Source organism: Anomalospiza imberbis, chromosome 6 (genome assembly GCF_031753505.1).
Source record: "Anomalospiza imberbis isolate Cuckoo-Finch-1a 21T00152 chromosome 6, ASM3175350v1, whole genome shotgun sequence".
Taxonomy (NCBI): domain Eukaryota; kingdom Metazoa; phylum Chordata; class Aves; order Passeriformes; family Viduidae; genus Anomalospiza; species Anomalospiza imberbis.
Genome location: NC_089686.1, coordinates 27,271,798 through 27,294,813, shown reverse-complemented (window position 1 = coordinate 27,294,813; position 23,016 = coordinate 27,271,798). Strand labels below are relative to the sequence as shown.

The following is a 23,016-nucleotide window of genomic DNA, read 5'->3' as shown; positions in this document are numbered from 1 at the left end:
ATAGGTTTGAAAGGAATGCAGGGACAAGCCAGAAACACAAACCTCCAGAAAACGAAGGTAATTAGAGGAAATAAAAATGTAGAAAGGAGGTAATGGAGAACAGCAATGAGGATGGGTGAATGCATTTTCCCAGAGAGTAAACTGCAAGGCACAGCAAGGGTCCTTCCTACCCAAGTGGAATATAGGGCTTAAAATTTAATTAGTGCTTTCTTCTGTCCTTTTTGATCTTTGCACAAAGCCTTTCTTCACACAAAGGACAGAGAGGTTTCTGTGGGGCTGTGTGACAGGGCAGCCAGTCTCCCTCGGTTCAGGCATTTCCCGTATTTCCCGGCATAAATGGGATGCCTCTCCCTGTTCTTCCTGCCTGTCCCTCGACCTCCGGAGGAAGGTATTCCCGGGCCATTTCACTGCGGCAAACACGCCAGCCCGTGTGACAAAAGTTTCTGCGAAGCAATTTGCTCTCGCCACCAGAGAAGTTGAAACATTAACCAGAACTAGCCAACACCATCTCCTCCGCCCCGGCCGGGTTTGAGCTCCGCTTTCGTGCCGCCTCCGTACGCCCGGCTGGAGCGGGGCTGGCGGGGGCAGCGGCGGCGGAAGCCGCGGGGCGGGCACCGGGGAGGGAGCGGGGATCGCCCCGTCGGCTTGCAGGGAGGTGGGACGCCCCACGGCTGCCATCGCCCCCTGCGCGCCCTTTGGCTGCATAGATTTTATCTTTAAAAATAAAAATCGAGCAAATGTCCCTTCTCTCTTAAATAACTCAGCTCTAAGGAAATGGGACCGAGGGTCGCCACAAAAATTGTGCCGAGTAGACTGCATTTGCGGGAGACCCCGCACGGGAGGAGAGCTCAGGAACACACCTTTTGGCGGCCTTTGTCACGGAGGCGAAATGTGACCCATCCCCTCGAGGGCACCTCTTGCTGTGGAGGGAGCCTGCTGACGAGCAGGAATTTCTTGACAAGATCTCGGGATCCTGAGAAGCTGAGAGAAACGCCGGCAGAAGTTCCTGACATCTGCATCATCCGCCTTGCATAATTTTGCATTTGAGATGCTCCCGTAGAAGAAGACTCTGTCATGAGGAAAGCATCGCCACCTTTATCCTGTGTGGGAAGCACAAAAATGTGTTGCTAGGACGATCAAAGCTGTGGGGGAAAGGGGTATCATGTTCCCACCAGTTCTGTGTTTTGCTTGAATTAAACTCCGGAAAAGCAATAAATTACTAATAACTTACCCGGTCATGCTTCCTATTTTGCTTTTAAGGGCCACATATCTCTGAACGGATTGCAGAGTTCTCAAATCTATTTATTTTCAATCATACGAAGACATATTTCACAAAGGGCATTTTTATGCGACCTTAAGGAAAAAAAAAAAAAATTCAAAACAATCCCTAAAGCGAGTTGCCCTGAGCAGCTGCCTCCCAAAGCCGGCCATTCTCAGGGCTGGCTACAACGCCCGCCCGCACTTAATTTTCTGCCCCAGCAAATCCTACTTCCTATGAAGTCTGGAGGTTTAGTTATATTTAAAAGTTCATTTAGGGAACAGCTGTCCCAAGCAGAAATCAAACGGTGTATGCTGACGGCCGCCACAAAATGCGATTTCATGGCATTCGTTAAAATACACGCACTTGTGCCCTCTGCCCACGATTCCCAAGTGACCTGTCCCGGGCACATCAGCGCCAGCCGGTACTTCACAGCACACGTGCGTGTGTGCATTCAGCTGTGGAAACGGCTCGGGCTCACAAGTGGGGGGCTTGGTTTGATTAGTTTGGTTTGGTTTTCCGTTGGTTGGTTTTTAGGGTGGTGGTTGTTTTGGTTTTGCTGCTTTTTTTCCCCCTTTAATTTAATTTAAGCAAAGTTTTACTTAAATGAAAGGCACCTGCAGTATTTGCGATAACGCTTTAGATCAAACAGGATAGCCGAAACGCCGGTTCGGGTATTTCCATCTCTTCGAGTGATTCAGTTAGGTGCTGATTTCTCCCCTCTGCAGCGCCCAGCGGGGCCAGGTGAGGCCCTCGCACGGCGGCGGCTGCGGCCGGCGGGCCCGGGGCGGGCGGGACGAGCTCGGCAGCCCCTCGCCGCACCTCGCAGCACCCATGACCGCTCTGTCCCTTCCCTCAACTTCGAGCAAGGGGTAGAGGTTGCGGCGACGTAGCTAACACCTCGCTCGCATTTCCCAAGACATCTGGAGTAAAAACACCTGCCATGAGGTGTTAGAGAACCGTGGCTGGAGGGGACATCCAGGGGTGCGCGGACAGGGGCGGGAAGGCAAACAGCAAAGGCGCTTCGCCGGGCACGGGAACGTCCTCACACCGCCACTGCCCGTCCGGAGCGGGCGAGTTACCGAGCAGGGAGGAGAATTGCTGCAGCCGACTGCTCAGGGCAGCGCTGGGCCGCCGCTCCCGGCGGAGGAGGCCGGCGGGGGGCGCGGCGGGGGAGGGACGGCGGCACCTGCCGGGCCCGGCGGCGGAGCTGCCCAGCCCCGTGCCCGCGCCCTCCTTCCCTCCGCCCGCCCCAGTGCTCATGCGCCCGCCGGAGGTTTAAAGCGGGAGCGGTGGCTGCCGTGGGCTGTTCGGCTCGGCGGAGGTGCGGGGCAGCGCGCAGGGCACGGTGCGGTGACCCGGCCGGCACGCCGCTCTCCTGGGCTCAGCTCTGAGCTGCCCCGCGGTGCGGGCGCGCCCCGCCGCCATGTGGCTCTCGGTCCTGCTCCTCGGTGGGTAGCGCGGAGAGCGGCGGGGGCCGGCGGGGCGTGCGCGGAGCAGCGCCCCGACCCACTCCCTGTCTGTTCGCAGGCGCCTTCCTGCTCTCCGGCCCGGTGCGCGGCAGCGACGGCTCGGGTGAGTTGGCCGCTGTTCCCCCTCCACATCCCGTGGGGATTTCTCCCTCGGACTGTCTCTGCCCGGCCTGCCCCGCCCCGGCGGGAGGTGGCAGTGCCCGGGGAGCGCTTGGCCGCGGGTACGGCTCGGCCCTTGCCCGGCGCGCCCGGTTGCGGCCGCCTCTCGCCGGGATGCGCGGGGAGCTCACGCCAGGTGCGGACGGGCCGCGGGGCCACCGCCGCCGGGAAGGGTGCGTGGAGCCGGCCGGTGGGAAACTGCAGAGGGGCACGGAGCATGTCTGGGAACGCTTCCAGACGGGGGTGAAAGCTCCTTGCTGGCACGGGCTGAAGCAGCGCCGTGGTGACAAGTGTCCCCGTGGAGGGGAGTGCCAGTAGCAAGAGTGAGTGGGAGTGTTTGTGTGTGTTATAAAGGCACTCGTACAGTTCTTGGCAATTTGAGGATCTCTGGCATATTTTAGACCATGGAATTGATTAAAAACATTTTAAAGTTGCCCTGCCATTATTTCAACCTGGAAAGCGAAAGAACATGCTTAGAATGCCTAGCAGGCTATGGCAGGGATTGCCTGTTGTACCATCCTGTGTTGGACTGCATCCTTGCTGCTGGAGAGCAGGCTCTCCTAGAACCAGAATAAATCCATGGGATCCAGGAGCCACGGGAAGCAGTTGGAGAACTATGTGACAGAAGGACGCAAGCAGTTTGTCTGCCCCTTTCAGTGGAACCTTTCACCAAAGGAGGATAAGAGCCTCCAGAAGAACATATTTCCAGATGCAGGCCTGGCCTGCAGAAGGTGAGTGACCCCAAGCTTTTCTGAATGGTTATTAACAATTTCACAGTTATTGGGAATCAGGATTTGCTGCTCATTTTGTGTTGAACCAAATATTTGGAAAATTCTTTTGTGCTAAACTGATAAAAGCTATCTGTGACATAATTGTTATGCCTAAAAAAGGGAAAAAATGCACGGCAATGGAAAACCTACTCTAACCCCCTAGTTCCTTTCCCTTTTTTACTTTGCAGGTGCATTATAGAGGAAGTGCTGACAGTCTGGCAGGAAAAAAATGAATATTTTCTGGGATGCTTCCTTCAGGGCTGGAGAAGCCACTGTAACCTGAAGGTATCTGAAACCAGCTAAAATATCTTTAATGTGAACAGTTTTTGTAAGATATTGCCTCTTACCATTATTCTGAGCCTAAATTCAGTAGCATTTGGTTATTGAACTAGAAACTTGCATTTATAAAAGGGCCTAAATTCTGTTGTACAAATTAATGAAAGGGCATTAATTTCCTCAGGAATCTACTGTATTTAGGTTCATAATGTTTGTCAAGATCTTGGAGCTTCTCAAAACTTTCTTTATACTCCCACTGGAATGGATACAAATGCTGCCAAGTTCAGCAGCTCTGGTTGCCACACACGAGTCTGTGCGGGTGGGTGAACGCTGCCATGTGATGGCAAGGGGCCTTACGCTGGTGAGAAAAGAGCAGGTCTCAGATTGAAATGAATGATATAGCCCTGACCAGGTTTCTCTAAATCCCATTACCCCTGTCCAGATCAGGATATGTACTAAAGATTTACATCAATTAGTATGCAATCTGTAAACATGTTTTCCAAAATATGAAGTGTTGGTTTACTAATGTGTCCTTTGTTTTTCCAACTGTTGGTACTCCTTGCATTAGATAGAAAAAGCAGGCTTGTTTGAAGCCTCAAAGTAAAAAAGGACCCAAAATCTTTCTATTAAAAAAAAATACAAAATACTAAAAGAACAGAAAGCATAATAGGCACATACTTCTCTATATTACAACTCATAAAGCTATTTTTCATGTAGGAACCCCTATTTTTAATTTTGTAATAATGTACATAGGATTTCTTTTTTACTTTGCATAAACAAATTGTTTTCCCAAAGCAACGCATGGAAGTTTCAAGATTAGAAAAGGTCAGACTTTGCTTATGGGTTTTATTTCCCTACAGTAAATTAAAGCAGTGGCTCCTGCTAAAAATTAAGTCAGAACTTTTATAGATTGACATAAGAGGCAGCTATTCATGGCAAAATCAGAGCACATGGGAAGAAGCACCAAAAAGATGGAAACTGATGGAATGACTGAAAACATGGTTGTTTTAAGAGATGAATATTTGCTTTTTTTTTTCTTTTTTAGGTGAACAAAGATAGAAGACATTCGTCCCTACCCTTAAATATGGCCTAAATTGGGAAGAATTATGGTTTATTTTCTTTGTACCACACTTTTGTAGGGAACTCTGATGTAATGTGTTTCTGTGAAGCTTTAAGGGTGTGTGTCTTGACAGGATGGGGTGATAGTTGCTTTATTGTTCTAAAGGCCTAACTGAATGTAACAGAGCATAGGTCTCACATCTTCACCAGAGTCCAGAATGGTTGGAGTCTAGAACTGAATCCTTTCCTATAAATTGTAAGCTTATATTTATTTCTTCCAAAAATACTTGGATTTAGAGTATTGCATCACATAAGTATTGAAAGAAAGGCCTCCACTGCTACCGCTCTTGCATTCTTCAATTACAGTGATTAAAACATACAGGGTTTATCTCAGTTACTTTATATATAGATACAGGTCTTTGGCAGTTTTTGCCATGTTGAAGTATCTTGGATACACTAACAAAAACAAGCACTAGTAATATCATATATGAAATTTGTGAGAATGATGAGTATGTAAGCTGTCAAAGAACAATTTAATATATTCTAGTATTCTGACCTCATTAATGCATTTTCATGTTTGCAATGAAATCATTGAAGTTTTATGGGATGGATAGCTGATGATGCATTAACGAACAGGGAAGAACAAAAACCACTGCAGAGCTGATATCGTAAGTCTTAATTTTGATAGTCAACAAAAGAGTAGCTCTCATTTTGATACTTCACCAAACACCTTCTAATGTTAGTCTCTGTTTTAGAGTTATGGCTTAGACAAAACTGTATCTACCTACAGAAAAAACTAAAATTAAATTGTTGGTTTTAATTAACAACATCATTTTCCTCCAAGTGTGTGTTTTTACCTCAGTGCTGGTCCAGCTGAGGTATAAACTACTAAATCCCCGAACTCCAGCATGCCAGCTTTTCGGTTCACACAGCAGCAACATGCACCCTTCCCTTGGAAGCCTGAGACAAGGATCGTGACAGTCTTTAGGCTGCTAGTACAGAAAAATCCTGTGGCTGGGCTACAATGGATTTCTGTGTTTTGATTGCCAGGGAAAACACAGAAATATTTTTTTTTCCCCCAACTTCTGTGCTATGCAAAAGCCTGCCACATGACAGTAATTAGTAAGTACCTGGTGATGAGGGAAATACAGATCTCCAACCGATACAGGGTTTGTTAACTAGACACATCTAATTATTGTCTTTGTATGCACAGCCAGCCAAGGAATTCAGTCAAGTACATTACATTAGAAACGACAGGAGTTAAAACTTCCTGTGGTGTCTTGCACTTTTAGAGGCTGGAAAAATATTGCAGGGTGAGAGGCACAAGCAGTGCTGTGAGAGCAGAGATTACCAGTGGTGTTTATTGCAATTACTCCTCCAAGGATTTCCAGCCTTCCAGCTGCTGTTTGATTTTGATGGTCTTGCTAGGTGTCATTTTGGTGGATACTACTTGTTCAGTGCCCATTAATTAGCAAACACGCTTGTAGAACTTCCATCAAAGGATTAGACGAAAGCAAATCAGCTTCTTGTAGCATACCAATAATATAGCACTTTTGACAATGAAATTATGGAGCTTCTAGGTATAAGCCCTGATTCAACTTGATTTTTCCATCCTTTGTTTTCAAGGCAGTTAAATAAGACTGGCTAGGATGTAAGCATGGCTAGGATGTGAGTAGGTAAGACTAAATCCTAAAAGGAACATTATTATTTATTAGAATACTTGAGAATCAGATTAAATCACTTTAGTTCTTGCTAGGTAGACAACGTTAATTATCTTGAGAAGGGAAGAAATAAAGAAGTGCTTACTGCTTTCTTTTCTTCTTACTCTGGGCTATATAGGCAGATTCAGCATATGCAAGTCCCATATTTGTGCTAACAAATAGCAGCAATGATTTTTCAGGAAGATGTGATTAGGTAGTTTAACATTGTTTCAGTATAGCATTAAAGACTATTGTATATAATTAAGAGTAAAATTGCATACATAGTTGATGAATGTGTGTGTTCAATTTACACAGTCAGAATGAACAGATGTGTTTCCCTCTGCATTTCTGGCTGCAGCTGTTCTGCTTTTCACCTCTAACAGATTAGCTGAAGGTATCTTTTCCATCCCCTGATGAAGAACAGCATATGCTCCAAGTGCTTTCATCTATAGACAGCATATGTTGGGGTCAGGAAACACCCCAGGGTAAGAATGAAAATAGTGGGCAGAAAAACAGGGTGAGAGACAGATCACTGATCCCTGAAACATACAGTCCTTGGCATATAATGCTGTGGTGCCTGCACTGATACCTTGGCCAGCCTCTGCCAGCTTTTATCTTAACACTGTGCAAAGGTAGCATTCCAGGTGCATTTAGAAAAGGTTCTTGCACCTTCTGGGTGCCTTAGGAAGTTAAAAAAAAACCCAGCTAGATATGGGTTGGACTTGTGCTGCTGAACTGATAATGATCTAAGCCAAAACTCTAATTAGCTGTGCAACAGAGCAGGGGACTGTGCTATCTTGTGTAGTAGGAGGATGGTAGTTACCATGCAGGATAAAGACCTCTATGTTTTCAGAAGAAAAAGCACCGGTTTGCCAAGTGAAATTGTGTACTGATGTTAATCTGTGTCTGCGTGCCTTCACTGTACACAGGCAAGCATAGTGAAAGCTTAATGATGGTAACCTGGAGAGCAACTTCTGAAAAAAGGCAGAGTTCTACATAAAAAAATGCATGTGCCTCAGCCGAATAAATAACTTTTGTATCACTTTTTGCATGCATCTGACAGTCCTCTGCACAATGATAATGATGTAAATGTCACTGTAATGACTTGATACCAATGTTCTAGATGCTACTGTATTACTGGAGCAACGAGATGTGTATTCCTTTTTTTTTAACACTGGCCTCAGTAAGAATTATTACAAAAGGCTAAGGGAAATCCTGCTGTCAACCTGCTTCATGAATGCCACTGGAGAGAAGATTCAGAATTTCCCAAGTGACTCATAAGTGTCTTACGGCTGGAGATTTCTGTGGGGATGTCAGAGTGATTATTTTCTTCCTTGGAAACTGCCACCTGCATCTGTGGTCTGTCAACCCTCAAAGGTCTTCCCCTTGCCCTTCTGTCTCTGTAGTAAATTTACAGATATGGATTGCTTTTCCTTGTATAATGTTCCTTGATATTATTTTAATGTTGTTTGTTCATGGAAGTTTATTTCCTGCCACGTTTTTCCCATAAATAATTTTGAAGTGTGTGCTTCTTTGTCATAACTGTATATTTGTAAGCTTCAAAGACATCTTTATAGGCATTGTACCTAATTTCAAATTCAGATATTGCTTTAAACTTGGAAACTGTAGAGACATTTAAAAAAAATCTCCCCAACAACAAACCCTTAAGATTTTCAGGTCGAAAGTTCTTCTTTTCTCTTTAGCTTCTAGTGCTATCACGTGCTTTACAAGAGGACTTGACCTTAGAAAGGGGACAGAAGATGTCCTCTGCCCAGCAAACTGTCCTCTGTGGCAATTTTATGTCTTTGGGGATGGAGTTTATGCCTCTCTTTCGAGTGTCTGTGGAGCTGCCATACATAGGTAAGTCAGATCATTGCTAATCCATGTGCTAAGTGAGTTTATGTAGTCTCTGCCACACTTAAAAATCTTAGCCTTTTGATGCCATCATAATCTTGTTCAAGTCTTTGACTGTGGTAGACTGTAGTAAGGTGTTTTGAAAAAGCAGACTAAAGGTGAACATTTATCTGTTTAGGAGAACTGCTGTTTTTGAAGACTGCCTTTAAGTTGGGGGCTATTATTTCTGCTAGCCTTTCATACTCAAAACAGAATTTGCTGCATGAGAATGTTTTGGTAGCTTTGCTGCAACTGTTAACAGCCATAACTAGTCCTGGCAAAAAAAGGATTGATGCATGGAGGAGAGACAATAGCGGTTTAGTTCTCAGCTAATTTCAGTGCAGGCCGCAAAATCCAACAAAAACATAGAAAATACTTGCTCCTTCTTGCCCTGTGTTGCAATGTCTAAAATCCATATTGGCATGAAAGAAACTTCAAGAAGACATTCCAAATAGGTAATCAGAGTTTGCCATTATTGTGACATAAGAAGATCTGTGCTTTGAAAATTTTGTAAATTTCTTCCAAATAACTGAACTAACTTTCAAACCAGGTGTACTCTTCATTTCACTGCCTGGTGAGTGCAGATAGCTCTGTACTTCTAGCACTGTTGGGTCCTGGCCCTGTTTCACCTACCATGTGTCAGACACCCACCCAACATTTCAGGAAACATCAGTTGTGGGAGCAGGGCTCCTTTAGCTTCTTAAACTGAACATGGTTGTGTGAGCGTGGGTCTCTTCCCCCTTCCATATGCACTTCAGTTTGCATGCTGGGTCTACATTGAGGCTGGATTCCCTAATTTTATATAAATCAAATAGTGCTTAGTCCTATGAGTAGCTCCATTACTTTGAGGCAGTTATTAATGCAAGAAAATACTATGTAATAAATGAAAATAATTTAGCAGAATTCAACTACAAATAATTCTGTGTACTGCAGATGAATAATCTTTTTGCCTGTTTTAGCTTGTTATATTTGGCTTTTTCTTTCATTTTATGTATAATTACTCTCAGGAAACAAAATATTTATTTAATATTATTCTTTTTCTGGGCAGAAGGATAAAAGATTTATTTGCCAAGAGAAGAATGGAGAACCTCCTACCAGGCTGACACTATGTAGGCATGAAGAATTGAGTCAAATCTACCACTGAGTGATAAATTGGATTAATAATCAGAAGGTCAGATGAAGGACTAGGTTCTCAGCTTGTGCAGTTCTGTTCCAGTGCCAATTCCACTAAATGGAGACCTAGCCCAATGTGGTAGTTAGATGTTACATAGGCATGTGAATTTTTTCTTCCTAACTTGTCAAAGGGTAAAACCAATCCCCATTAAGCACTGGGGTCTCAGAACTCAAGTCTAACAAAAGCATATCATTGTATTACCAAGCTGGGCACAGAGTGCCCTAAAAACAAAAGGCTGAGCTGCCCCAGTGTTTGCTAGAAGAATATTGACAAAAAGATTGTCTGGCCAAAGTGATTTCTGAGCAGCTGTAGATCCCTGGGAAACTTTGATATCATGCTTGCTTCTGCTGTTGAACTTCTTTCCTGCCAAAAGCAATAGGGGTGCAGAGAAAGAAAGGAAGAATGAAAGAACAGAGCTTAGGGGTCCAGAGGGTGCTGGCATGAAATGCTGAGTGGCTCCGCATCGGTGATTGATGGCAATCGGGCAGCAGCAGGACACCAGTTTGGAGATGAGGAGGATGATTCTTGGGGTGATGGAGAAAGGCTGATTATTTGGAAGAAGTTTGCAGATGGTGATAGTAGGAAGGAAAGATGGGAATTCAGGCAATTTGGCTGTCTTGCCTAAAGTTCCTGAGGATAAACTGACCACAGCTACATCTATAAGGCTCACCTCCCATGGCCAGAAGACTCTCTTTGTGGTCTAGGCATCAGATCTGATGTGTGGACCTCTTGAAAAATTAATTCAAAATTCAGCAACACCCTGTATCTCTTTCTCCAATAGTGCAAAGAAACAGTTCTTGCACACTGAGGAAGTGCACAGGGATCTTAAGAACCTTGCATTTAATGTGATTTTTCTTGATTCAGTTCAGATTTTTAAGTATGTTTTAGCCGAAATTCCTATATTTTATAAGACCTTTCTTCTACCCTTGGCTGGTACTCTTTCTTTCACAAGCTGTTGTGCACTGAGGTACAGGATTACTGCCTTGTGTATCTGCTTTTGTGTTTGTGTCCATTTTTGAGTGAAAAATACCATTTAGGTATAAATTACAGGTTGTTATTAACAAGCTAGGCAAGAGAATGGACTGACAGCTTTTACATAAAGCCCCTGATAAGCAGCACTGGCAGCAGCATATAACATAATGAGTAGCAAAGTGAAAGCTGTTCCTGGAAAATCTGAGCTCCAGTTTAATCAAAACAGCCATGGTATGCAAGTCAGTCACACAGGAGCAAAGCAGTGAAAAGCAAAGCAGATTGCAGTGACATAAGTCATTCTGAGGAATGCAGAGGCACTTCTTCACCCTTTAAAAACCATTGCAGACCCACACAGGATGAATCTTCCTTTAAAAGTCAATCATAAATCATTGCAGAAAGGAATATGCCAATCTGTTTCAAAATACAAAGATAAACTGGCAATATATGGTTTGCTCCATGTCAGCAGGTATAAACATGCACTCTGAGTAGGCCTACCTGAAGAAACATCCCAGGTAAAACTGATCAGATTGTAAAAGATGGCCTTAAACTGTTATTTCACCTACGGAACAAAATAGCAAGAAAGACGGAATAGCTTTCATAATGTTACAGGTCATGTTACATTCACATCCAATATCAGCCCCCACTTGCATTAAAAATAGCAGAACTGTTGTATGGAAAGTGTGTATCTTCAGAAGGCAGCATGGAACTTTGACTTGTGTTCAAATACAGAATTGTATTTCCAACAAGTAGATAAGGAGCAAATAAATCTACTCCCTCTTCACTGTAAAGCTTCCGAATTTTCCTAGTGGTAGATTATTATTTTTCCTCTAGAAGTTTCAATGACATTTAATTAATTATTATTGTTGCAATTAAAATGTAAAGACCAATAGACAAAATGGAATGATGTAGACAACATTGATCAAATTGTGCCTATAATAAGCTTAAATAGTTGTTTCCAGGAATGCTTCTTAGGCTGAGCTTTTAATCTGAATGTTTTTCTTGAGCTCAGTTCAGCACTCAAAGTTGTGAGTCCAAGAAAGTAGAAGAGATATGGAGCTCTTAGGAGCTAAGGTGGGCATGGATCTGGTTTGCTGATGTAAGCCCAAAGTATCTTCACTAAAATTGCAAGTGCAAACTTCAAATAGAAACTGTTCCAATTAAACACATTCTATTTGATACATTTCCTTATCCACCAAGACTGACACACTAGTGAAGGCTTGAATGCATAAGAGAACCAGGTACTGGAGAAGACATTTATGTTTTAAGTAGAGTGAAATAGTCTAAGTACATTTAGGTGTCATTTTTCTCAAAGATAATTTTGACTTACTGAATTTTCCTGTCATTTAAAACTAACCAGTTAATGGCTCTCATCTGATTTTTATCTCACTGTTTTTTTGAAGAACTAGAAAGTGCTGTTTGTATTTGCTAGCTTTATAATCTGATTTTAAATTAATTTAGGCTAATCTTACTAAAGCTCCTTTGTCTATATACTCTATAAAGTATTCCTAGATTAGAATATACCTGTATATTTTGAAATTGAAGAATTAAATGTATATAATCATGGTTCAATTTAGAAATGCAAGTCACATCCATGAAGAATTAATGTCTTTTAACACTGTTCCAAATAGAATTTTATGTGGAAGTTGCCTTTGCCACAGATATCCAGATCTCATCAGAAACATATGTAAAGTTTTCTAAACCGTGGTCTTGATTATTCTATTTTCACAATATGTTAAATCAGATTTGGCCATGTTGTCTTTTCAAACAGGAAGCCAAACAGACTCAAAAAGTAAACACAAAGGCACACATTGCTGTGTTTAAATAGTCATGAAATGATTGCTTGTCTCCCACTGAGCTGTACCTGCCCATGTACTACGAGGCATCAAGTTTTGCTCCCCCTTAGAGAAGTTCAGCTTTGACTTTTGGCCTCTAAAAATAATAACTGTTCTTTCAGTTATTCTCTCTTTCACATAAAAAGAGATCTGACAGTTTTGATGCTTCTTATTGTCACTTAGGAATTGATATGGCCTGAAGCATCACTGTTCTGCATTAGTCTAAATGCCAGAATTTTAAGCTCTCCTGACTTTTTAAAATAAATCTGCATGATACTCTGTAGAATAATTTCTTCTAAAGTCTTTTCAGCAATTTACAGGTTGTTCTAGCCTGAACACAACTGCCTGCCTCTGTTGCATCTTTTTGAGAAGGCCAGTGACAAAAATTCTAATGATGGTATTACCTGTATTGCATTTTCTTTTGACTAAAATGTCTGATTTATACCAACTCTTTTTTGACCTTAGTGGGGTGATTACCAACACAGGAGGAGCTGTAAGGGTACAGTCTCTCCCAGGACAAGAAAGCTACCCTGCTGTAAATGCCAATGGGATCCAGTCTCAGGTGCTCTCTAGATGGGCTTCATCTTTCTCAGTGACTGGTAGGTGGATCGCACTTACTGTTTTGCAAACTATATTTGAAGCTCTGGCAGAACTGTGGGACACTTTCTCAGTGCTTCTGTATGCATAAAGAAAGTGATTGTTTAGCAGTAGAAGTTTACACTTCTAATTCATTATTTTAACTTCCTTTTTCGTCTTTTACCTAAAGAGAAACTATTCCAGCTAGAGTAGCTAGTCTGTAACAGAAGCTGATACATAAAGATGGGTCAGTTATTTAGAATATAATGCCATGATAGCAGGCAGCTGACAGTTCTATGACAGTTTAAGCTGATCAAAGTCAGTGCTTCAGTCCTGCCACTGCAGTCCAGTCCTCCTGCCACTTCCAGCCATTTAGTTTTATCCCTTCTCTCCCTCTGTCTGCTTTTGTGCAGGCAACAGCACTTTGTCAGGCCCTTCAAATACCTTGCTCACCGTTCCATGCAAAGACAAAACTGACCCTCCAAAAACAGTAATAACATCAACTTACATGTAGTATGGTAATTAAGCTACAGTGCAATGTAGTGGTTTTGTCCAGAAGTTTCTGTTCCCATTGTTGAGGTAGTTGTTAATTATTAATTGCCTAATTGCAAACCAGTTGTCATGCTTTGCCACACAGATGAGGCTAAACCACCTTCATAAAATCCTATGCAGAAACATATTGGTTGTGTATGTTGTTGTGGTTTCAAAAATATTGGTGTGTGTTTGCTAGTATAGAAAATTTGTGAAGCACATCTCTGTAATGTGCTCTTACTGTTTACAAGTTAAAATTCAGCCTACTATCTCTAAGATACCAGTATTCCCTGTATAGTGCTCATTGACAGTTGCTAGCTAAGAACTTGGAATTAGAGGTGCTTTTGGTGAGGGTGAAGGTGAAATCCAGTTCTCCAGATAAAGTCCTCTCTTTATCTGCTGGAAATAATGGCTACTACAGCTCAAAACCTCTTATCAGATATATATGCTATAATTGCTCATCAGCTGCTATTGTTTCAAATGCAGAAATTAATTACCTGTAAAACAAGGACCGCAATACTGGATTACACCAAAGGCTCGTGTCCTACTCCCAGAGTAGGTAATGGCAGATGACAAAGAAAGTACAGTAATTCTTCAAGCACTTGTAACTTCATCTAAATACACTGAAATCCAGTAAAAGTATTCTTATTTTAGCAGGCACCAAGAAAGCAGCTCTTGAAGCAGTTGGGCGATCAGTGTCAACAGCCCGTCCTTCCACAGGTACGTGGTGTCCGCAGCAAGGGAAGCACCTCGAGATAGGATGCACTGCAGCGTGCAAGCCCCTGGCTAAGAGAACATGTTTCACGAGACTCATTTGTTTTTGAAGAAGAAAACAGATGTAGTATCTGGTTTTGCAATGTATCTTTCACCAGAAAAAAAAAGAGGAATCATATGTAATCTTGGAGATTGATTCTGATCTCACTAATGTTCATGCAAATTTTTAAAAAATAGAATGATTTCTGAAAAGTAATAGAGATAACACAGAGGAAGGTAAGAGTTCATGAGCTCAGGCAATGTTCATTCTTTTTAAGCAATGGAGAAGACAGAGTTAATGCATTCCTTCTGACAGAATTGCTGAACAGCTGAGTGCTGTCAGGACATGCATAGCAGAAATTTAGTTGTTATGTGTATTTCACCACAGAAAGTTGCTGCATTAAACCCTTTTTATGAAGGTTAGTGCAGTATAAATACTGGACTTAGATGTTGCTTGTGAATAGACCACCTGGTTGACAGTTTAAGTCATGGTTTGCTTCCAAACCATTAAAAGTCCGTTGTACAGCAGGGTTGCTAACTGATGAACAGTAGCACTTGGGAAGGTGAGGTACAGAATTCACCTGGCTTTGTACAACTCACTAATCAGTCAGACAGGTATAGAAAGGAAAGTTAAGCTGTTTCATTTGAAAAAGAATATTCTCCATGGAGCAAAGCAGTAGAAGCACAAGTTTAATTATTAAACTGATTGACAATTCCTACTGCAGATAGATTGCACTGTAATTTTTGGAGTCAGAGCTTTTTCTGTTTTACTTCAGTCCATTCATCTTCTTGTTCTTAAGTGATCCATGCTGTTTTTTTCACCAAAGGTAAAAGACCTAAGAAGACTCTTGATAAAAAGGCTGGAAACAAAGGTAAGAACACACAGATTTAACTCTTGCAAAGCAGAATCCTAACATTTATTTGGTGTTAATAAGTATAATTATTTTGGATGTTCACAGACTGTAAAGCTGATATTGCATTTCTCATTGATGGAAGCTACAACATTGGCCAACGTAGATTTAACTTGCAGAAAAACTTTGTTGGAAAAGTAGCTGTAATGTTGGGAATTGGAACAGAAGGGCCTCATGTTGGAGTTGTACAGGCCAGGTAAGAACAGATTTACACAATGTATAATGGAGTAATTGATAAAAGAAATAAATTAATGTATCACTTCTCCTTTTGCAGAACAATATCACTCAATAATGGCTGATGAATAGCAAGGGAAAGAAACTCTTGAGCTGTAGCACCATTTGCTCTGTGCTATGCTGAGATGTGCATCTGAGAGGACATGACAAATTTGAACATCTTCTGTCTCTGATATTTGACTAGAGAGCAGCTGGACTTTTCACAGCCCTTCTGCTGTAGCTTTGCATCTCTTCATGGAACAGCGGGAAACACCCTGCAAAAGAGATGCCAGTTTCTAAAAATTGTAGTGAGAGAATAGTCTCTAATGGCTATGTACATGTACAAAACAAAAACCTGCTCTTACCAAGTGATAAATTATTACAGCTGATATTTTTCAAACTGTAACTGGTCACTTGTTTTTGCTTTCTACTGTAAATTAAAAATTAAATCTGAACACAGAATACTTAAAGTCTTTAATTTCTTAGTCATAAGCTAGCATACGTTGAACTTCTCAAATCAAAAAACTCAAACTGCATTATGCAGGAATTTTTTATGAGGAAGGTGTTTGTCATACAAATAGTAGAAAACCAGACAATCTTGAATTACATAGATGCATTTAGTTTAACATCTGGCATGTTCATATTTTTTCTTTATGTATTTTCAACCTAATGTTTTCAGCTGTTTGATAAGCATGAGAATCAGGCTGTCCTTAATTTATCCATTCAGGTAGATAATTCCTCTTGCTAAGGATTGCAAGACTTGTTAAGCAAGAAGCATACTTACATTTTAGTATTAAAATCCAGAGAAGACTATATATTATCATGAGCAAAACTATTCCAAGTGTGTTTTAGCTTGCTAATGCTAGTATGAAAAGTGAACCTTATTACTCCGTTTTATTTTTCCACAGTGAATATCCAAAAATTGAATTCTATCTGAAAAACTTTACTGCTACAAAAGAAGTTTTGTTTGCCATAAAGGAATTAGGCTTCAGAGGAGGCAATTCCAATACAGGTGAGTTCATATTCCCCCTAAAACAGAAATTACTTCTCTATGTATTTATATATATATATATATATGTGTGTGTGTGTATATATATATATGTATATGTGTGTGTGTAAATGTTGAAGTTCCTATAATTCACATAGGTCAGAAAGTGTTTTAGATGCCACACTTACCTTAATCAGGTTCAGTGATTTTCCACTAGAACATTGTCACATCTCACATTTAATTTCTAGAAGTTAGGCATGCTTGTTACACATTTAATTAGAGTAAAAGTGTTTATACTTGTATAATGCTTCCTGCATTTTAACAGTAATTGACTTTTCACTAGTAACAGAATGATATCTTGAGACAAATCCATAAAAAGATTTGTATTTCTTTCTTGTTGGCTGGCTAATTAAAGAGTTAGACTAGGAGTAAGGAGTAAGTGGTGGGGAGAAGACATCATGATTTAGCCCCAGTCAGCAACCAAGCCCTATGCAGCTGCTGGCTCACTTTCATCTAGTGGTATGGGGGAAGAACTGGGAAGAGGAAAATGAGAAAATCTGTAGCTTGATAGACAGTTTATTAGGGAAACCAAAAGCCACTCACATAAGCACAGCAAAACAGGGAATTCACTCCCCATGTCCCATGGTTAAGTAGGTGTTCAGCCATCCCCAGGAAAGCAGGGCTCCAGCTCACCAAACAGTTCATGCCAACACTCCACATGTCCCCTCTCCTTCATTCTTTTTCCCACAGCTGGCCATGACATTATATGGTGTGGAATATCCCTGTGGTCACTTTGGGATATTTTGAGAATCCACACTTTGAGAATACTGTTTTGAGAATTTGAGAATTGAGAATACACTTTGAGAAGTCTGTGCACCCCCAGCCTTCTCACTGGCAGGGTGGCACAAGAGGTAGGAAAGGCCTTGGCACTGTGCAAGAGGTGCTCACCAATAGCAAAAACATCCCTCTATTGTCAACACAGTTTTCCACACAAATCCAAAACTCAGTCCCTACTAGCTAATCTGAAGAAAATTAATTATCACAGACAAAACCAGCCAGACAGAAACTAAGCATCTAATGATGTTGCATTTCACAAGCTAAATTTAGGTAGCTCCTGAACTTTCTTTCTTCCAATTCATTTGGCAGGTACTAATATACCTACTTCCTAGTAGAAAACTAGACCCATGAGCAAAAAAAATATCTCAGGGAATTCCACCTCAGCTTATCTGTGGGTTTTTTTTTGTTTTGTTTTTTGTTTTTTTTTTTTTGAGGGGGAGGGGTGTTGATTTGGGGTGATTTGTTTTTGACTTAGAGGTTGCCCAAGCTCCATTATTATCAAATTTCCTGTGGCACCAATTCAACGCTACACTGGCTTAGTCTTGTAGTTATAACATAAATTCCAGATGGGAAGCTGATCCCAGAATGTACCATCACTGTATGCATTATTTCTTCATATTCTTTTCCCGTTCAAAACAAGGCAAAGCTTTGAAGTACACAGCTCAGAAATTCTTCTCTTTGGAAAATGGAGCACGGAAGGGAATTCCTAAGATCATTGTAGTGTTTCTGGATGGCTGGCCCTCAGATGATCTAGAAGAAGCCGGCATAGTGGCCAGAGAATTTGGAGTCAACGTGTTCATTGTGTCTGTAGCAAAGCCCACAACAGAGGAGCTGGGAATGGTACAGGACATTGGTTTTGTTGACAAAGTAAGAAAGAATGCTATTATTTGGTTTTCAGTCGTGAATATAATTCTGGAGAATTTACAGTAAAATTCTAATGAACTAATATATGTATATACAATAACTCATATAGATGTATAGACATAAAAATATTCTCTCAAAGCAGCTGATTAAATTATCCCTGCTCATAAGTGATTTAAAAGATGAGCAGAAGGAAGGTTAAAGAAACACTGGAGATTTTTCCTTGCTAAAGGGGACACACAAAGGTACAATTGTCCTACCAGTTCAGAAGTTTGGCCAAGTTGTATCTCCTGGAATTTGTAATTGCATGAAGACTCTCAGTGCAGGAAATTCCCCTATCTCAGGTATGGCTGAATGTGCCAGAGCAATGTCATGCTGACGTGATACATTCTCTCTCCTGAAAGAGCAGACAGGGAGGTGCTTATTTCTTATCTGCTCTGTGGATAATTATTTACTTATTTCATTACTAAGAGGACAGAAAATATAGAAAAACACATCCTAGCAAGTCTGTGCAGAGGACTTTGATCTTGTATGCAGAGTTTTGGATCTTGCTCCTTTTGAGTTGAAGCAGGAATTCAAATACCAATCACCTACTCCCACATGAGCTTTCTGATCAGTTGGTCTTTACTTACTCTGCAGTGAGAAAGCCGGTCATTTTCCACAGGGAGGTTGCAGATGTCTAATTTCAGCAGAAATGGCATGAACAGAATGAAGCTCTGCTTCTTCTAGGGATATCTAGCTGCTGACCCCAGAGGTATTGCAGGCAGGTCCAACCCTTACGCACTTAGAGAAACACCACAGAGTGGTTTGGGTTGGAAAGGGCCTTAAATGTCATGTAGTTCCCACCCCCTTGCCAAGGACAAGGACACCACCCAATAGACCAGCTAGCTCAGGCTTGGCCTTGAACACTTTTGGGGATGAGGCACCCACTGTTCTGAGTAAACTGTCCCAGTGCCTCACCATCCTCACAGTAAAGAATTTCCTCCCAATATCTACTCTAGATCTCTCCTATTGTAGATCTCTTTGCCTTGTACAGGCCCAGGAAGACATGACCTTTAGTGGCTGAGGCCTGTCCTACCTTCCACATTTTGATCTTAGCTGGATTAATTGGAGAGCTGATTGTGAATTTAACCTCTTTTTCAGTTACCTTGTACTTCACGTGCATCTGATGGAAGCTAGGGGAAAAGAAATTTTACTCTGAATGACCTGGAGTTATACTTCTACCCAACTCTGTCTGTGTTTGTGACATATTATAGATTAAAAATCCAGAGGTGTTACCAAGTTCAAGGGGAAAACACAGAGGTTAATTTTCAGTGTATAAGCAAAAATACAGAAATTTCAATCCTTTGGCTATTTAGTACCATGACTTTGTTCACGTACACAGAACAAAATTACAGTTTTCAATTGTTGCACTTCTTGTGAACAAAGCTAAATTATTTGAAAACTTTCATAGCTTGAGGGGCAGGGTTGTCTTTATTACTGGATAAAATAAGCTGTACCATAGTTTACATTGACTTTGAGTGCAGCTGTTTCAATTTCTTTAAAGATAAGCACATAAAAACCCATCCTACGCTCCCACCATGAGGCTTCATTTCTAAGCTGCTTTTGAAAGAAAAATCATAGTTGTCTGAGTTTTATCTATTGAACTGCTCAGTTGGAATTCACCCATTCCATTTATGTTTTCAAACAGGCTGTTTGCCGAAACAATGGCTTTTTCTCTTACCAAATGCCCACCTGGTTTGGTACTACCAAATATGTAAAACCTCTTGTCCAAAAACTGTGCTCACATGAGCAGATGTTGTGTAGCAAGACTTGCTACAATTCCGTCAACATTGGTTTCCTGATAGACGGTTCCAGCAGCATTGGAGAGACCAACTTCCGCCTCGTGCTTGAGTTTGTGAGCAACGTGGCAAAAGCTTTTGAGATCTCTGACATCGGCTCCAAGGTTGCAGCTGTGCAGTTCACCTACAACCAGAGAACCGAGTTCAGCTTCACAGACTACGTCACCAAGGAAAAGGTCCTCTCGGCCATCCGCAACATCCAGTACATGAGCGGCGGCACTGCCACTGGCGATGCCATTTCTTTCACAACCAGGAATGTGTTTGGGCCAGTGAAAGATGGACCTAACAAGAATTTCCTCATTGTTCTGACTGATGGTCAGTCTTATGATGATGTTACAGGACCTGCTGCAGCTGCACAAAAAGCAGGTAAATTATGTATTTTGAAAAGCAGTGGAAGTTGATCCATCCTATTTCTGCTGCACTGCAAATGTTAAGATTTTAAAGTTTGCAAAGTATCATACTTTGAATTCAGCAAGATGTAAGCCCCTAGGAACTGTTTTCCATTAGGGTGAAAAAGACCCCAGCAACCAGTAATACAGAGTCAGGTATGACTAGACTCACTTATGGCAGCTTAGGGATCAACATATACCCAGTCTCATTTCCCCAAACAGCAGAGTAAGAATAATGAGCCAAGTAGCTCCATCATCATCTAGGAAGGGAATAAGCAGTTGTGGTCAAAAAGTTCATTGAGCTGATGATGCTTGAAGTATGAGTATGTAAAGGCACTAAGTATACACAAAGGAACCAAACTTACTTTCAAAATCATTTTACAGTGTTACTTATGTTTCAAGACTGACATGGTAACTGCTACAGTCCTATGTGTTACTACAAGAACAACTCAGACATTAGCTCTTATGATACCTCGCATTTCTTTCAGGATTTTTCCTGAGACAAATCTAATTCCTGGTATTTAGTAGCAAAATCTAATTATCTTTGACAGACTGCAGGTGTTGAAACATGCTTTTCAAATCCACATTGATTCATTAATGTAGAAATGGCTGGTTTTCTTGTATCTACAGTCAAAATGGTCTTTTTTAAATTTCCTTTTTGTAGGAATAACAGTCTTCTCTGTTGGTGTTGCCTGGGCACCTTTGGATGATCTGAAAGAAATGGCTTCTGAACCAAGAGAATCTCACACTTTCTTCACCAGGGAGTTCACAGGATTGGAGCAGATGGTTCCTGATATTATTAGAGGCATCTGTAAAGACTTTTTGGACTCTAAACAATAAAAAAATCTGCTGTTCACTATTACTATTTGAAACTAAAAATTGTGAAATTGAAATGGCCCCTCTAAAGTACAGATGTTTTATTCTTATATATGCTATCATAATACAGAGGAAGAAGAAGGGCTACTTTTTGTTTCTTTAATCAAAGATTCTTGTGAGCTTGTTAGAAGTTGTACTTGATCCAAAAGTGCAGAATTTGGCCAACAGTTCATATTTTCAACAAGCATGTAGCAGCCTGAAGTTCAAAGCTTTGCATAGCGTGCACTTAAGAATAGCAGATACTCGGAGGAAATAATACAGCTCTGACATTTTTTCTGACACTTGCTAGATTCCTTCTTAGGAGTTAAAAAAAATACAGCTTTAAATACAAGGTACTACCTTCTATAAGTTTTCTGTAGCTTACAATTCTGTATCTTTTCCAAGAGTTCTCTGATAACACAAAGTAATTTCACCACTCCTGGTGTGCAACATCCATTATTGCCAGGCAGCTTAAGAAAAGATATGACAGATTGTAGCTGAAAGAGTCTATTTTTACTAGTTGGGGTTTTGCTGGATATGGGCGGCAAATTTTACATCAATATTGGCAAATCTTACGCCCACAGATTTCTGTGGATTTATTTGGTTGGTTCTGTTGGCACAGAATTTTAAAGGTATTTAAGGCACAGTAGTTCTTTGAGAATCTGGATCCTAATATATTTGCTACTACTGCTGCTTCCTGCACCACTGAAGTCAACAGCGATATTCCAAATACAACCAACAACCGGATATTTCCTGTCTGCTGCCTTGTACTGTCTTGATTTGACAAAGTTGTTATTGGCCAGACAGTTAGAGACAGGAATCTTGGGCCAAGAGATTAAATGAGACCACACAGTGGGAACTGAAAGCATTCAAATTCAAGTCCAGAGGTATCTAAAACCTTCAAACCTAATGGATTTATATCAGATTACATGGTCAGAAAAGAGTAGGCAGACACATTAAGTTGAATTTAGTAGTTTAGAGAATAACAGCTTCATAATGGTAGTAAAAACACCTTTATAGATGTGTGAGGTTTTCTGAAGATGACAGAATAGCTTTCTTGAAAAAGGCTTTAATTTGATTACATACCTAGTAATGTTGATATATTTATTCATCAAGTTATTCCAGAGTCCTGCTGTGAATAACGTACTCCAAGTATTCTTTAGAAAATAAAGGGGGTTTGCAAATAAAATGTATAGTAGAAAACAAAACAGCACTTTCCCTATCAATCTGGGGTTTCCCTTTTTTCCTCTCCCCCACTATCGATTGTAAAATTTCTAGTGGTTATGGAGTGGTACAGAAAGGATTGCATTCATTGGGCTTTTGCTGTGCACTTTTAATAACTTATAACTGGCTATATATTACTCTAAACATAAATGGCAAAGATGCCTTGTATTTTTCTAGTAATTGTTATCCTTAATTTTGTTACGTGTTTATAGGTAAGAGCATTAAGCTTTTGCTGTATAAATTCATATGCTGTATCAACTTTGTGCAAAAATTTAATTTAGTTTATAAACTTTTTATAGAAATACCTATTGCAAGAAAACTGGGACTGCTGCTGTCTGTTTTAATATCTCATAACACAGAAGTCTTTTTATTATGAACCTCAAATAGTTTAGCTTGAATAAGTGGTATGTGATACTTCCTAACTGTATAATCTCAAATTCCCAATCATTCTCAAATAATAAGGGTATTATTT

At 41.0% G+C, this 23,016-nt stretch overlaps 1 protein-coding gene across 2 annotated transcripts; it reads left to right on the top strand.

Moving 5' to 3' along the window:
- The first annotated feature begins 2,496 nt into the window (after positions 1-2,496).
- Positions 2,497-22,869, top strand: COCH (cochlin). 2 transcript variants are annotated; one of them, XM_068192999.1, is made up of 11 exons: positions 2,497-2,709; positions 2,789-2,833; positions 8,398-8,554; positions 13,031-13,164; positions 14,330-14,392; positions 15,253-15,297; positions 15,385-15,532; positions 16,458-16,561; positions 18,015-18,241; positions 19,926-20,442; positions 21,130-22,869. In XM_068192999.1, the coding sequence occupies exons 1-11, from the start codon at positions 2,685-2,687 to the stop codon at positions 21,303-21,305; spliced, it is 1,641 nt and encodes a 546-aa protein (XP_068049100.1). In that variant the 5' UTR covers positions 2,497-2,684; the 3' UTR covers positions 21,306-22,869. The 2 variants fall into 2 exon arrangements, with proteins under 2 accessions (XP_068049100.1, XP_068049099.1); XM_068192998.1 differs by having other exon boundaries at positions 2,498-2,709; positions 14,327-14,392.
- Positions 22,870-23,016: the final 147 nt, after the last annotated feature.